This window comes from Berghia stephanieae, chromosome 6, assembly GCF_034508935.2.
Source record: "Berghia stephanieae isolate SIO BIC M18660-M18661 chromosome 6, UCSD_Bste_1.3, whole genome shotgun sequence".
NCBI classification, from domain to species: domain Eukaryota; kingdom Metazoa; phylum Mollusca; class Gastropoda; order Nudibranchia; family Aeolidiidae; genus Berghia; species Berghia stephanieae.
The window spans coordinates 16,448,133-16,463,132 of record NC_088365.1 but is presented as its reverse complement, the minus strand read 5'-3'; the positions used below and the strand labels follow the sequence as shown (position 1 = coordinate 16,463,132).

Sequence of the window (15,000 nt, the reverse complement as noted above, 5' to 3'; positions counted from 1 at the left end):
TGCCCTTTGGATTGGACTTTAGTTATGTCTATCGCAACGTACTTTCCGCCAGACCCAGCTCCCAATCACTGCTGGGTTGGGTTGACAGCATGGGGGTCCGAAAAAAAAATCCCGACATCACTAGGGATCGATCTCGGTCCCTTTGCGTGTGAAGCCAGAGCTCTACCAAAATGAGTTATCTGGATCCCCAAGTGAAATTCTAGACACGATTTTAAAAAATTGAGCTTTAAATAGCGCAATATCCATTAAATGTACTCAGAGCGCTTTACAAGGGGTCCCTGGTCAACAGCAACACTTAATATTCTGGACTGGACATGCCGCCTGTTAGACGATATTACAATTTTTCGGACAAAGAGAACGTTGTTAACGGCCAGGTACTCATTTTACACCTGAGTACGGTGAGAGAATGTGAGTAAAGAGCCTTTTTCAAGGACTCAACTATGCGCCGAGCGCGAGGCTCGAACCGAGGACCTTCCGATCCGAAAGCGAGTGTCATACCACTAGACCACATAGCCGCACTGCCAGAAGAGTCGAATACATTTTATGAACTTACCATTGCAGTGAGGTTGAGCTTTATGTTGGTAGTCTCGTTGGGGGCCAATTTTATATGGATGAAGTGCTTAGAGGAATAGCCGTGAGGGACGTGGGTGATGCTGGCGTTGAAGGGTTCGTGGGTGACGTGAGGAGGTATGTTCTAATTGGAAGAATGGTAAATTATTTCTGGATTGGCCTCGTTCCAAAAGTCATCATGATCATCGTCATCATCATCATTTATCATCATCATCATCATCATCATTATCATCATCATCATCATCATCATCATCATCATCATCATCATCATCATAATCATCATCGCCGTCATCATCATCATCATTCATCATCATCATCTTCATCATCATCATCTATCATCATCATCATGCATCATCATCATCATCATCATCATCATCATCGTCATCATCATCATCATCATCATCATCATCATCATCATCTCATCATCATCATCATCATCATCATCATCTTCATCATCATCATATCATCATCATCATCATCATCATCATTCATCATCTCATCATATCATCGTCATCATTATCATCATCATCATCATCTTCAATCATTCATCATCTATCATTCATCATAGATCCTCATATTATGTAACAATATTCATTCAGTATCTCTCTCATACTTATACTAGATATTTACCTCTATTAGTTTTGCTAAGTATTCTATTGATTTTTATTAAGTAACGCTGGATATTGTTATCAATTAATACTCAACTTAGTAGAATAGATTATTGTAACGCTTTTTATCTGGTTCCCAATGTTCTATGTTAATAAGCAGAAGATTGTAGTTACTCGACAATTCTTTCTTACAGACCTTAATGTTATTTTACAGAATAGAGAAATTAGTAAGTTTGAGAGAGAGAGAGAGAGAGGAGAGAGAGAGAGAGAGAGAGAGAGAGAGAGAGAGAGAGAGAGAATAAGTAGGAGTGAAATATCTGTTCATTGTTATAGTTATCATATAACGTTATAACAAGGGTAACTAAATGACAAATTGCCATATTTATGGACAATAAAGATTATTATTATTATTATTATTATTATTATTATTATTATTATTATTATTATTATTATTATTATTATTATTATTATTATTATTATTATTATTATTATTATTATAATGTGGGTCCTTCTTACTTACAAGACCTTATTGAAGTCTTGTCTTAAGATCATCAAAATCTTTTTTAATGAAAGAAATATATTTTCTCCAAAAAGCTTTTAACTCTACTGCTCCACTGTATGGAACCATCTCAGTTTTAGAACAAAATCTGATTCGAATGTTCTAACATTTAACAAGCATCGTAAGATTGAATTAGTTTACAGGACAATTTATGATTAATGTGTTCTTTAAAATATTATTTACATATGTCTGAGTCTATGTGTATTAGTTTGTTTGTGTGTGTGTGTGTATGTTGGGGGGGGGGGGGTGTGTGTTTGACTTTATTGTAAAGAGAGCAGAGCCCTTTTAAGTTGATGCTTAGGCGCTGAAGAAATATATTGTTGTTGTTGTTGTTGTTATTATTATTATTATTATTATTATTATTATTATTATTATTATTATTATTATTATTATTATTATTATTATTATTATTATTATATATTATTATTATCATCATCATCATCATCATCAACATCATCATCAAAGTTATAGCATCTATCATCACATTCATCATCATCATCTCATCATCATCATCATCATCACCATCATCATCATCATCATCATCATCATCATCATCATCATCCTCATCATATATAATGTTATGCATGGCCTAGACAACATTATTTGTCAAAAATTATGATACTATATAATTTTAGAGTTAGACTCACAGCTGTTGGTGGACCGGCAGTGGTTCTAGCATACATGGCCAGCTGTCCAACCCATAATGTTTTGTCACTATACATCACCCCTGAACTAAACCAGGTCTTGTTGTCTGGTGAGAGGAAACAACATGTCACCAAATCGTGATCATGAGACACGTAACCCTCGATAATAACAATAAATGATGTGACTAGTGAAATGCCTGAAGAGAACAATAGAGAATAAAAACTTTCCGGCGTGAGGATTCGAACCCACGACCTGATTGTTACAACACCTTCGTCTGGCCACGAGAGGGACGCTCTACAATCAACGCCATCCATCATTCCAAAAAAAAAAATGGTGTCAAGCGTAGATAGGGGTCCTACTAAAAGCCGTCCGGAGCCGTCCGCGTAATTTGAGGAGCTTTCGGAAGTCGAAAGACTTCTGGAAAGGTTCGTACAGGTCTGAGGGCCTCCGGGTGGCTTAAGAATGCTTTAGATGACCTCCGGACGGCTCCGGACGGCTCCGGACGGCTCCGGACGGCTTTTAGTCGGACCGTAGATAGTAAAATTCTTGAGTCCTTCTCGCGACTTCTCGAGGTCATGAGTTCAACAGAAAAATACCACGAAGATTGTTGGTGAGCCGGCAGTGACCCTAGTGCTGATTTGATTGTATTATTGGGATAAGCATAAATATAGCGTAATATCCACTAAGAGTGCTCAAAGCACTTTACAGGGGTCCTTAGCGAACAACAACACATAACATTTTGGGCGAGACATGGTGTTGTTAAGCGATATTATAATTTCTTCTAACAGAGACTACACTGTACAGGTCAGGTACTCATTTTACACTTGAGTACGGTGAAAGAGTGTGAGTAAAGAGCCTTTTCCAAGGACTCAACTAGGCACCGCTTAGAGCGGAACTCGAATCCTGGACCTTCCGGACAGAAGATGACATAGCAGCATAAAGACGATTTGAATCTTAATTGAGCTTTATATAGCGCAATATCCACTAAATGTGCTCAAAGCGCTTTACAAGGGGTCCCTGGTCAACAGCAACATTTAACATGTAGGACGGGACATGACGCCTGTTAGGCGATATTACAATTTTTCGGACAAAGACAACGCTGTTAACGACCAGGTACTCATTTTACACCTGAGTATGGTGAGAGAATGTGAGTAAAGAGCCTTATCCAAGGACTCAACTATGCGCCGAGCTCGAGGCTCGAACCCAGGACCTTCCGATCCGAAAGCGAGTGTCATACCACTAGACCACATAGCCGCACATTCAGTACACGCTGGAATTGATGGACACGAAGACGCGGTCAAACTTACTAAACAAGGGGCACACATAGAACAAATTGAAGAGCCTGCAGAGCCCGGAGAGCAAAACTCCATCATCACGAGGAACATGGAGAAGAATTAAAGAAGCTGATATACAGAGAAGTGGTAAGACATGGAATGAGATAAAAAAAAGTTAGCTCAGGATGGAGAAGGATGGAAACTGTTTGTCTGTGGCCTATACCCTGACCCAGGGTGAAAAAGGCAATGATGATGATGATGATGAATATGATATTTAAATATAACTCTCCCCTTACCGACTATGTTTAGGACTTTTCCCAAAATGTCACATTTCCCCAACACAATAACCAATTTTTTACACCCAAACTCAAGAGCAATGACATGTCTTACGTAATTTTGTGCAGCAAAACGAGGTTTACAATATCTATATTCTTTCAAAGATTCATCTTAAAATTTTGTTCTGCATAAAACAAATCTTGAAAAATGCTCAAACGTTACATATGTGACGATTTTCCTATATTTGGTAAGGAACTAGTTAAAGGGGCCAGGAATAACGTTCATATAAATACATGAAAATTTATGCTGTAAGTATTCTGGACCTAGGAGAACAAAGTGTCATCTTTAGAATCAGGACGAAGCACTGTCGAATGAAACACCTTATGTACTCAAAATTTGGCTCTGTATATTATTCAAAGTATACGAATGAGGAAGTGTTGGCGAAGGGAAGAATATTAATAGATATCTTCAGAAAGAGACAGTTGGTGGTTTCTAGGACATGCGTGGAGAAGAGATGGAATAGAAAAGTTGGTAACATCTGAGATGATCGCAAGAAAGAGATCTAGAGGAAGACAAATAATAATCATCACTGTCATCATTGTCTTTTTCACCCGGGGTCAGGGTATAGGCCACAGACAAACAGTTTCCATCCTTCTCTATCCTGAGCTAACTTTTTTTTTATCTTGTTCATTGTCTTATCATTTCTCTGTATATCAGCTTCTTTAATTCTTCTCCATGTTCACCGTGGCCTTCCCTTTGATCTTCTGTCCTAAGGGTTCCAGTCCAATACTTTATTTGTTATCATTGAGTCAGCAGAGTCCTTTCGGCTTTGTCTATTGTCCTTCATAAATTCTGTCATTGCTGAAATTCTTCGGTCGCCCAAGCTAAAAAAAGGATTTGATTTGTCTGCCTGCGTTTCTGTAACAATCTGAGTTTTACAGAAGGGGATGTTAACTCTTCGACAAAGAATGACATGTTTGAATAATCTAAGAACGGCAGCAGCTTCTAATGGTGCTCACACTACTATGTTATGACGATCGACCCAATCCGCAACTTCTTTACCGCACTCGTGCACCGTCTCAAACCGGAAGCTTCGTCACAACACACTGTTCAACTGGATGCTCTGCGATTTCGGGTTCGTTCTCATGTCGGGTACATGTTGGGCAGGTGGAAACTCCCCGCTGATGAAGCGATTGTGCCGTTAGGCCGGTTCTCGACCGAAGCCGATTCGCTACCACCCAGTGTCTCCTCTTACTGGTGGAGGGAGAAGCCTGGCAACTTCTCCCCTAGTTTCGAGGAGTGTAAGAATGCATGGCCAAAAGGGATTTTAAAAGCAACACAGACTTTACGCGCACCGCAGAGAATCGTGATACGTGGAGACAGCTAACCGGCAACGTGCTCAAGAGTACAAGCCACGATGGATGAAGATTACTCTTTCAATAAAACTGTGCCTCATGTGATCCAAGCGTGCTCGTTTTATGATATGGGAATCAATAGACAGCATATAATAATATTATTACTACAAAATTCTATGGCAATGCCGATGACTTCCATAGGACCGTGGAATTCGTTACCAGCATCGGAATCCAGCGTTGATCTACTTCGGGGGAAGGCAAGGGTGCAGGGAAGACAAGAGGTAGAATAATAATAATTTTAGTCTTCAAAACAGTACTTACTGGACTGATAGACTGGTTGTTCTTCTAGCAAGACAGAGACCGCCAGCTTCAAGCGGTCCTCCTTGCTGTCAGTGGATATTTCCTTGTTACATATTGATAGTAAGTTGAGGATAGCACGGTCGTGCACGTTGTCACCAAAGCTGCAATTGTCGCAATTTGATAAAGTCATGAATAAATAGTTGATTCTAAAATACAAAAAAAAAAAATTAATTAATCTCCCTTTTTATCCCAGGCGGAACATTTTAAAGGTTTATCTCAATAAAAACAAACCGAAACAATCCAGGCGTCAGCCACAGAGCAGCACCGCAGAAAAGAACAAAGGCGCTAAGTATTTTGCTCAAGGTAAAAAAAAAACCCATAAAAGCTATATAAGTTAGCGATGTACACTCTCAGAATGGCTTATAGATTTGATTTCACCCACACACAACATGGATGCTTACTTCATTCTCCAATCTTCTTGGAAATTTGAAACCAGTCCTCCAGAGGACATTGTGCAACGAATCTTCTGGTTTCAGTGTGATGGCATCTTATTTTCTAGCCTAACTAAATGCTGGTTGTCATTGCAGATCGTCCGTCCTTGCTCCTTTTACGCCCCATAATCACAAGATTCTGCCTCTGCACATTATGTTACTAAAATGGTTATGTCACCTTGTGATTCAATATGTAATCTATTAATTGTTAGTCCTCTGGAGTATTGGTTATAAACTTCAAAGGAGTTTTGAACAGGAAGAAAGGAAGGTGTGATTGTGTTTTATAGGCTTGATTTAACATTGTTGTAATGGACAATATTTTGCGGGGTTTATTATTTGCAAAGTATTTCCATTACAACAATGAATCCGTGACAATTTGGGTTACCAGACCTGCAAATACGTACATGTTGGGTCGGGGTATTCGCACACGTTGACGTGGGTATCTTCACAATCTTCTGATAGATTTAAATGATAATTGTCTCGAACACTAGAATTGTTAGTGACATTAAACCGATAATTTTTTCATTGGTTACAGTACCATACTTTGGGATTTTTCTTCTTTACGGTATAGACAGTATGCGCTTGGCTAAGAAGCTCAAACATTGCCATCCAGAAGTATAACGGACCAACACACAAAACGGTGTGTATCCATGAACGTTTATAGTCAGGTTAATACAGTTCAGTGAGCATTATTCATAAACGCGGATGGCAAAAAACAATAACAAAGACCTAAGTGGCGTAATCTTCGAACTATCTATATAAAACACGAAGGGTCAAGGATGAGTGGACTTTGGGATGGTTTACGTTAACAATATCATACACAATGAACTCTGTTGTGATTACGATCACTGAACTCCCCACGGAATTGACTAGGGGTTAACTTTTTACGAGATTCATATGCACTTCTCAATTGGATTCAGTAGTCTTGGTTCTAAACAAAGAAAATCATTACTTTTTATTCTTCATGCTGGCTAGAACTTTTCAGATGCCTTATGATCAGAATGTATAAAAGTCAAAACATGATCAAATTTATGTGTTTTTTTTCCCATCTGGATACGCTTTTATGCTCGCCGGGGAGATATTTCATACGGGCGTCCGCCATTGATCCGATAGTTTAGAGCCAGTGTTGCTAAGTTACCATGCGTCATTAGGAAGGAAATGACGGTCCGACTATTGAATCCTATTGACTAGGGGTTAACTTTTCACGAGATTCATATGCACTACTCACTAACACTGCAACCTTGAATTCAAAAGGACACATTAACTGTCCACTTGACAATTGTTACATTTTAAAAGTTGAAAACCAGAAGCGTAGCTTCCTGTTGTGATTTCGACATTTAGAAAAAAAAACTGATAACAACATGGATTACATATGCATAATTGTCACAATGAGGAAAACATAGATACAAGTATTTCTCCAGAGAGGCGAAGCGCGGATCTCTTTTTCATGGAATGCGGCGAATAGAAATACTATTGATAGATTGCCCGGAAGCAGGATCTCAGAATGGACAGGTCAAATTAATAATTATGTGATCTTAATACGATTCAATAGATAGAATGCGCTTGGCTGAGAAGCTCATAACATTGCTATCCGGAAGTATAACCGACCAACACACAAAACAGTGTGTATCCATGTACGTTTATAGTCGGGTTAATACAGTTCAGTGAGCATTACTCATAAACGCGGATGGCAAAAAACAATAACAAAGACCTGAGTGACGTCATCTGCATACTATCTATAGTCTGATGTCACGCCGCCTGGCAACGGCGGCCATCTTGGTTCTAGACAAAGAAAATCATTACCTTTTATTTTTCATGCTGGCTAGAACTTTTTATATGTCTTGTGATCAGAATGTGTAAAAGTCAAAACATGATCAAATGTATGTGTTTCTCTTTTTCTGGATACGCTTTATACTCGCCGGAGAAATATTTCATAAGGGCGTCCGCCATTTTTCCGATAGTTTAGAGCCAGTGTTACTAAGTTACCATGCGTCATTAGGAAGGAAGTGACGTTACGACTGTTGAAGAGTATTATGCACCTCTTGTATTTGAAAACTGCGGTTCCTTTAAAAGGTTATACTGTACAGCACTTAAACCAATGTCTTTGTCCCCCAAAAAAAGTATAAGCACCAAACGGGCTGCTTGTGTCGTCCAATATATCACATGTCCTTTGCCCATCAGGGAAGAGATAAATTATAAACGCTGTGAGCTTTTTTTTTCAACATGGTTAAGCACTACTTAAATGGTATCTATTGTTAAACTATTTGAAACAAATCAAAATTATTTGCTTAGCTTCGCCACTGAATGCAACTTTGTTGTGAATATTTTCCCCACGAGAAAGAGAATCAGCACACGGTTACTGTAAACATTAAAAAAATTAGTCATATTTTTTATTGCAAACGATTAAAAGATAACAGGAATTCGGCATTGAGAGAAAACTGTTTCGTCTATCACTTTCGGTATTCAAAATTCGTAATGTCACTTAAAATAATATAGGGAATGAGATTAGCGGAAGAGTAGCGTCCCTTGATTGGACGTCACTCATAGTCTGTGAAGTCACCGGCAGAAAAGTTATTAGAGAAAGAACGTCATGTTGGTTGTGCGCATGCGTCTCTCGTCCTCGCTTCCGGTGAAAGCGGCTTGAGACACTTCAAAACCAAATTGACGTTCTCTCTGTAAGGTGACGTCCAATCAAGGGACGCTACTCTTCCGCTAATCTCATTCCCTATTAAGCCCGCATGCAAAATATCACTGCACCACATTTCGTAACCCATAAACTGTGACGTCACCGGCGGAAAAGTTATTAGAGAGGAACGTCATGTTGGTTGTGCGCATGCTTCTCTCGTCCTCGATTCCGGTGAAAGCGGCTTGAGACACTTCAAAACCAAATTGACGTTCTCTCTGTAAGGTGACGTCCAATCAAGGGACGCTACTCTTCCGCTAATTTCATTCCCTATAGCTAAGCCCGCATGCAAAATATCACTGCACCACATTTCGTAACTCGCGACGAGAGACGCATGCGCACAACCAACATGACGTTCTCTCTCTAATAACTTTTCCGCCGGTGACGTCACAGACTATGGGTGACGTCCAATCAAGGGACGCTACTCTTTCGCTAATCTCATTCCCTGTAATAAGCCGCAACATTGAGACACTATGGGAATACGTCTTAGTCAAGGGACGGGTTTGGTGGGAAATGTATTCACTCTATATTTTTTTACTCAGATTTTATGAGTTAAAGTAAAAATTCAATTCACGGGATGAGGGACGCCCTGACATAATACTGTTTTGCAACGATTGGTCACCACCACTGCCGCACTCTGAAGGAAACTGGGTTCGAGTCCCATAGATAGAACGAAGATGACCTCAATCAAGATTTTGTTTTTGTATTTTGCCATCCGCGTTTGTGAGTGATTCTCACTAAACTGTATGAACCAACTATAAAAGTTCATGGTTACACATAGTTTTGTGTGTTGGTCCGTTATACTTCCGGATTGCAAAGTTTTTGAGCTTCTTAGCCAAGTGCAAACTATCTATAGGATCGAGGCACATAGTTGAGTCCTTGGAAAAGACTTTACTCAAATTCTCTCACCGTACTCAGGTGGAAAATGACCACCTGCCGTTAACAGCCTTGTCTCTGTCCCAAAACAAAGGTGCATTATCACATAACAGGCGTCATGTCTCATCCTTCATGTTTAGTGTTGCTGTTGGCTAGTGACTCCTTGTAAAGCGCATTGAGTACGCTTAGACCAAGTCCCAGGGTTGAGAATATTTGTCGAGATGAGGGTCATTTTAATCGATTGATATTTGAAGGGCAGGTTTTCCGTAGAACATTTTTAAAACGTGCTTTTTCTTTCAGAATATAACAGAAAAATAATATATTTTTACCTTGAGATTTTCTGCAAAATTGCTTCTATATAGTCCTTTCGGACACAAGGCAAGTTTTTTCCCACTTCCTCAGCCTCTACCTGTAGACAGAAAACGTTTTTATTTAGCAATTATCCACTGTAAACACCGTGCTCAATTTAAATTATCATTATTTAATCCCCCAGAGCCTTTATGTCACTCGAGCAGGATCGGAGTTTATCCAGGTTTCTACCTATAGCGTGAAACTTGCATTAGCAAATGCTTCCCGCCCTTTGGATAGGACGAGAATCTATCGCAAAGTAATTTTCGCCAGATCTAATCGACCAGTCTACCCAACACTGTTGGATGGACAGGGGAGTCAGAAAAAACATATTGCCGGGATTGATCTCGGTCCTTTTGCGTAGGAAGCAAATGCTCTACCAACAGACACTTAGATAACCACGCCTCTCGGACAGTCGTCATACTGTAAACAATGGCAGTGATTGGTTGACATAGCAAACTACACAGGTTCTACTATCGATGGTATTATGTGTCTATGTAAAATAACCACTAGTCTACCGCTTGATCAATAGAACCAACACAGAAAACTATAGATAGAATGAAGTTGACGTCACACGGGTCTTTGTTATTGTTTTTTGCCATCCGCGTTTATGAGTAATGCTCACCGAACTGTATTAACCTGACTATAAACGTTCATGGATACACACAGTTTTGTGTGTTGGCCCGTTATACTTCCGGATGGCAATGTTATGAGCTTCTTAGCCAAGCGCATACTATCTATAGATAGAATGAAGTTGACGGAGAAAATAGTGTGATAACCATTCACCAATTTGGCGGTATATAAACAATAACACTGATTAGAGAGAGGGTGGTGTCATTCACGTTATCATTTATAAACAACCAAGTATGTTTGTCCGAGCACGTGTGAAGGTGTGTCACAAATTCCATGTTTGGATTGATCAAAAATATATTGGTTAATGGGCATGATCTATATTAACTTTCCATGTGCTCGAGGTTATTGGTCACATTGCAGAATGTGTTCAAAGTGACCCACTTAGTGAAAAGTGTCACAGCTTTTTAAATATCTAACATCACGATTGGTCATTTAATTCAGCTTGACACGTGGGTATGTTTACAACGTTCATAAACAAAGCAGCGTGTTTACATTTGTAAAGAAATATCCAATCGTTAGACAGCAACAAATCATGTGATTGATGACTTGGTTGAACGAAAACATGAATATAGATAGTATGCGCTTGGCTAAGACAAATGTAAACACGCTGCTTTGTTTACAAATGTCTTGGTCTTTGGACTCCGAACTTTAGTCTCATCGCACATTCGCAAGCTTGTGCAACGGTTGGGAATACGTCCGAAACTCCAAAAAGTTTGATTCTTAATAAGTTGTTGGTGTGTAGCAAAATTATACTATGCTACTAGAAGCTGTATATTGTAAAAAGTAATACAAACAAACAAACAAACAAACAAATAAGCAAACCAACAAAAATGAAAACAACAACTTCAAAAAATGAATTTTTCTTCGGAGAGGACGTACCGAATATTTCTCTGCCCTCCATCTGTTTTTTTTTAGTAATGTATTTATGTCTTCATTGTTGTTTTTTTGGGGGGTTTTTTTGGTTGTAGACTGCAGAAGAGTTTTGAGCCCGAAACGTTTCGTGTTTGGCATTTTGCTCTGTTTTGAAGCGGTTATAAATAGTATGCGCTTGGCTAAGAAGCTCATAACAATGCCATCCGGAAGTATAACGGACCAACACATAAAACTGTGTGTATCCATGAACGTTTATAGTCGGGTTAATACAGTTCAGTGAGCATTACTCATGAACGCGGATGGCAAAAAGCAATAACAAAGACATGAGTGACGTCATCTTCGAACTATCTATAGTCATTTTTATAGTTTATAACTTGTTGATGTAGAGCAGACAGTTTCACTGTGACGTACCTTACAGATGTGGGCCATTGGATTGCCGCTCTCGTTGGCCATAATAAACTCGAAGTCCAAGGGGCTGTATGTGATGTTTCTGACGGTAGTGAAGTCCAGATAAAACTTGACCGCTTGACCGAACGAAGCGGTGTTTTCCCCGGTTGAAAAGTACATGTTGAAATCTGGGCTGTTCCCGGGCTGGACAAGAGAGAAACAGTCAAGAGTTTAGAAGAGTGCGCAATCTCTTATCCGTTGAGAAATGTGACCCTTCGCCTCAAAACGGTATTAAGTCGAGTTGGTCAAGATGTTGAAAATTGAATTTTTAGCCAGAAATATCAGACTTGTGTTGAGTTTATATCATTTATTGAGGGGAATGGCAACCATATTTTAGGATGCTGATGCCAACAATTTATATTTTTGACCAGTTTAACATTAAATTCGGCTTTTAAGCATTTGGTTCGTTCCGACATATTACCGTTTTCAGACGATGGGTCACAAATAACAATAACGCGTCTCTAGTGGGATGAGATTATCCTTCGGATAGGAAGGTCCTGGGTTCGAGTTCCGCTCTGAGCGGTGCATAGTTTAACCCTTGGAAAAGGCTCTTTACTCACATTTGCGCACGCATCGTACTCAAGTGTAATACGAGTACCTGGCCGTGAACAGCGTTGTCCCTGTCTGATAAAATTGTAATGTCGCCTAACAGGTGTCATGTCTCGACCTACCTGTTAAACGTTGCTGTTGGCTAGGAGCGCATTGAGAACGTTTAATGGATATTGCGCTATATAAAAGCTCAAGTGCAAGAGAAAATGGGTATCTAGATACTTGAAGTAAAGGATTAAGGGAACTCCTAGATTGGTATAAAGGGAAAGAAAGCAATGATTGATTATCTCAAAGTAACAAGTTAGGGAACAAGCGCTGGTGTCAGATAAAGAACTTAATACACATGGATGAAAAAATAATGGCACAGGCTCTGGTGTAAGATAAAGAATTGAATAATAATAATTGATATTTTATAAAGAGCAATATCCACTAAATGTGCTCAAAGCGCTTTACAAGGGGTCCCTGGTCAACAGCAACACGTAACATGTAGAACGAGACATGACGCCTGTAAGGCGATATTACATTTTTTTTTCCGGACAGAGACAACGCTGTTAACGGTCAGGTACTCATTTTACACATGAGAACGGTGAGAGAATGTGAGTAAAGAGCCTTTTCCAAGGGCTCAACTATGCGCCGAGCGAGGCTCGAACTCAGAACCTTACGATCCGAAAGCGAGTGTCATACCAATACATTTGGATGAGTCAACAGTGCTAGACAAAGCAAGAAAGAAAAGTACAAGAAGAAGAAAACATCCCCATAAATCAGCCTGTCCGACTGGGATGTTCCCTAAACCTCCTGATTACAGGCCAGTGTAAATGTTGCTGCTCGAAGCTCGAATAAATAAATAATAACGTGAAGTTGAATATAAGCCTCAATTCAATTCTTTCTCTCTCTCTATTTCTTTCTTTCTTTCTTTCTTTAAGTCTTGGCCTATCTTTCTCTATGTGGTATGAAGGGGACACGCCTGCCCTGTAATCATAAATAATAACGTGAAGTTGAATGTAAGCTTCAATTTAATTACAAAAAACAGATCAAATGAACGTTTCGGGTTTCCCCTTTCTCAACAAAACAGGATGAATGAAACAGGCGTAGTTAAGATGAATAAACAAAACAAAGATGTTTATTCATCTTAACTACGCCACTACCACATCATCTCATTCATCTGTGGTGTTTCATTCATCCTGTTTTGTTGATAAAGGGGAAACCCGAAACGTTCATTTGATCTGTTTTTGTAATTGAATTGAAGCTTACATTCAACTTCACATTATTATTTATGATTACAGGGCAGGCGTGTCCCCTTCATACCACATAGAGAAAGATAGGCAAAGACTTTAAGAAAGAAAGAAAGAAAGAAATAAAGAGAGAGAGAGAGAGAAAGAGAGAGAGAGAGAGGAGAGGGAGAGGAGAGAGGAAGAAGAGAGAGAAGAGAGAGAGAGAAAGAGAGAGAAGAGAGAAAGAAGAAGAGAGAGTGAGAAGAAAGAAAGAAAGAAGAGAGAGAGAGGAGGAGAGAAGAGAGAGAGAAGAGGAAAAAGAGAGAAGAATAGAGGAAAGAGAGAAAAGAAAGAAAGAAAGAGAAAGACAGAGAAAGAAAGAAAGAAAGAAAGAGAGAGAGAGAGAGAGAAAGAGAGATAAAGAGAGAGAGAAAGAGTAGAGAAAGAGAGGAGAGAGAAAGAGAGATAGTAAGAGAGAAAGAGAGAGAGAACGAGAGAAACAGGCAAAGGGAGTGAGAGAAGGAGAGAGAATATGAGAAAGAAAGAGAGAGAGAGAAGGAGGAGAGAGAGAAGAGAGAGAGAAGAGAGAGAGAGAGAGAGAGAGAGAGAGAGAGAAGAGTAGAGTAGTAAGAGAGAAGAAAGAGAGAGAAGAGGAAGAGAGAGAGAGAGACAGAGAGAGAGAGAGAGAACGAGTCAGAGTAGGAGAGAGAGAATGAAAGAGAGAGAGAGAGAGAAGAGAAGAGAGAGGAGAGAAGAGAGAGATAGAGAGAGTAGAGAGAGAGAGAAAGAGAGAGATAGAGAGATAGAGAGATAGAGTAGAATAGATAGAGATAGAGAGAGATGAGGGAGGAGAGATAGATGAGAGATAGATAGAAGATAGATAGATAGTAGAGAAGAGAGAGAGAGAGAGAGAGAGATAGATAGATAGAAGATAGATAGATAGAGGAGAGAGAGAGAAGAGAGAGAGAGAGTAAGAGAGATGAGAGAGAGAAGAGAGATAGAAGAGAGAGAGGAAGAGAGATAGAGAGAGTTAGAGAGAGAGATAGATAGATGATAGATAGATAAAAAGGATGAGAGATGTAGATAGATAGATAGATGATAGAGAGAGAGAGAGAGAGAGAGAGAGAGAGAGAGAGAGAGAGAGAGAGAGAGAGAGAGACTGACTCCGATCTCGGGAATTGGAGTTGCTGGTCCCACTTCAACGGTGACGCGGCCGACCGTCAGTTTTTTGCCGGACGAATAGATACCAATGATCACGTCATGCTTGCTGCCAACGATTGCCAAGGAGTGGTTCGTGCCCTT

General features: G+C 39.6%; 1 protein-coding gene across 1 annotated transcript in view; it reads right to left on the bottom strand.

The window, feature by feature from the left end:
• The window catches only part of LOC144975782 (uncharacterized), a 107,424-nt gene that overhangs the window by 35,911 nt on the left and 56,513 nt on the right, over nucleotides 1-15,000 (bottom strand). The window contains exons 15-20 of the mRNA XM_078919970.1: nucleotides 14,863-15,000; nucleotides 11,903-12,082; nucleotides 9,967-10,046; nucleotides 5,609-5,748; nucleotides 2,385-2,488; nucleotides 554-694 (exon numbers count right to left, since the gene is read on the bottom strand). The exon at nucleotides 14,863-15,000 is cut by the window's right edge and continues 86 nt beyond it. Of these exons, the coding sequence (XP_078776096.1) occupies nucleotides 554-694; nucleotides 2,385-2,488; nucleotides 5,609-5,748; nucleotides 9,967-10,046; nucleotides 11,903-12,082; nucleotides 14,863-15,000 (783 nt within the window). The remainder of the gene's footprint in view (nucleotides 1-553; nucleotides 695-2,384; nucleotides 2,489-5,608; nucleotides 5,749-9,966; nucleotides 10,047-11,902; nucleotides 12,083-14,862) is intronic.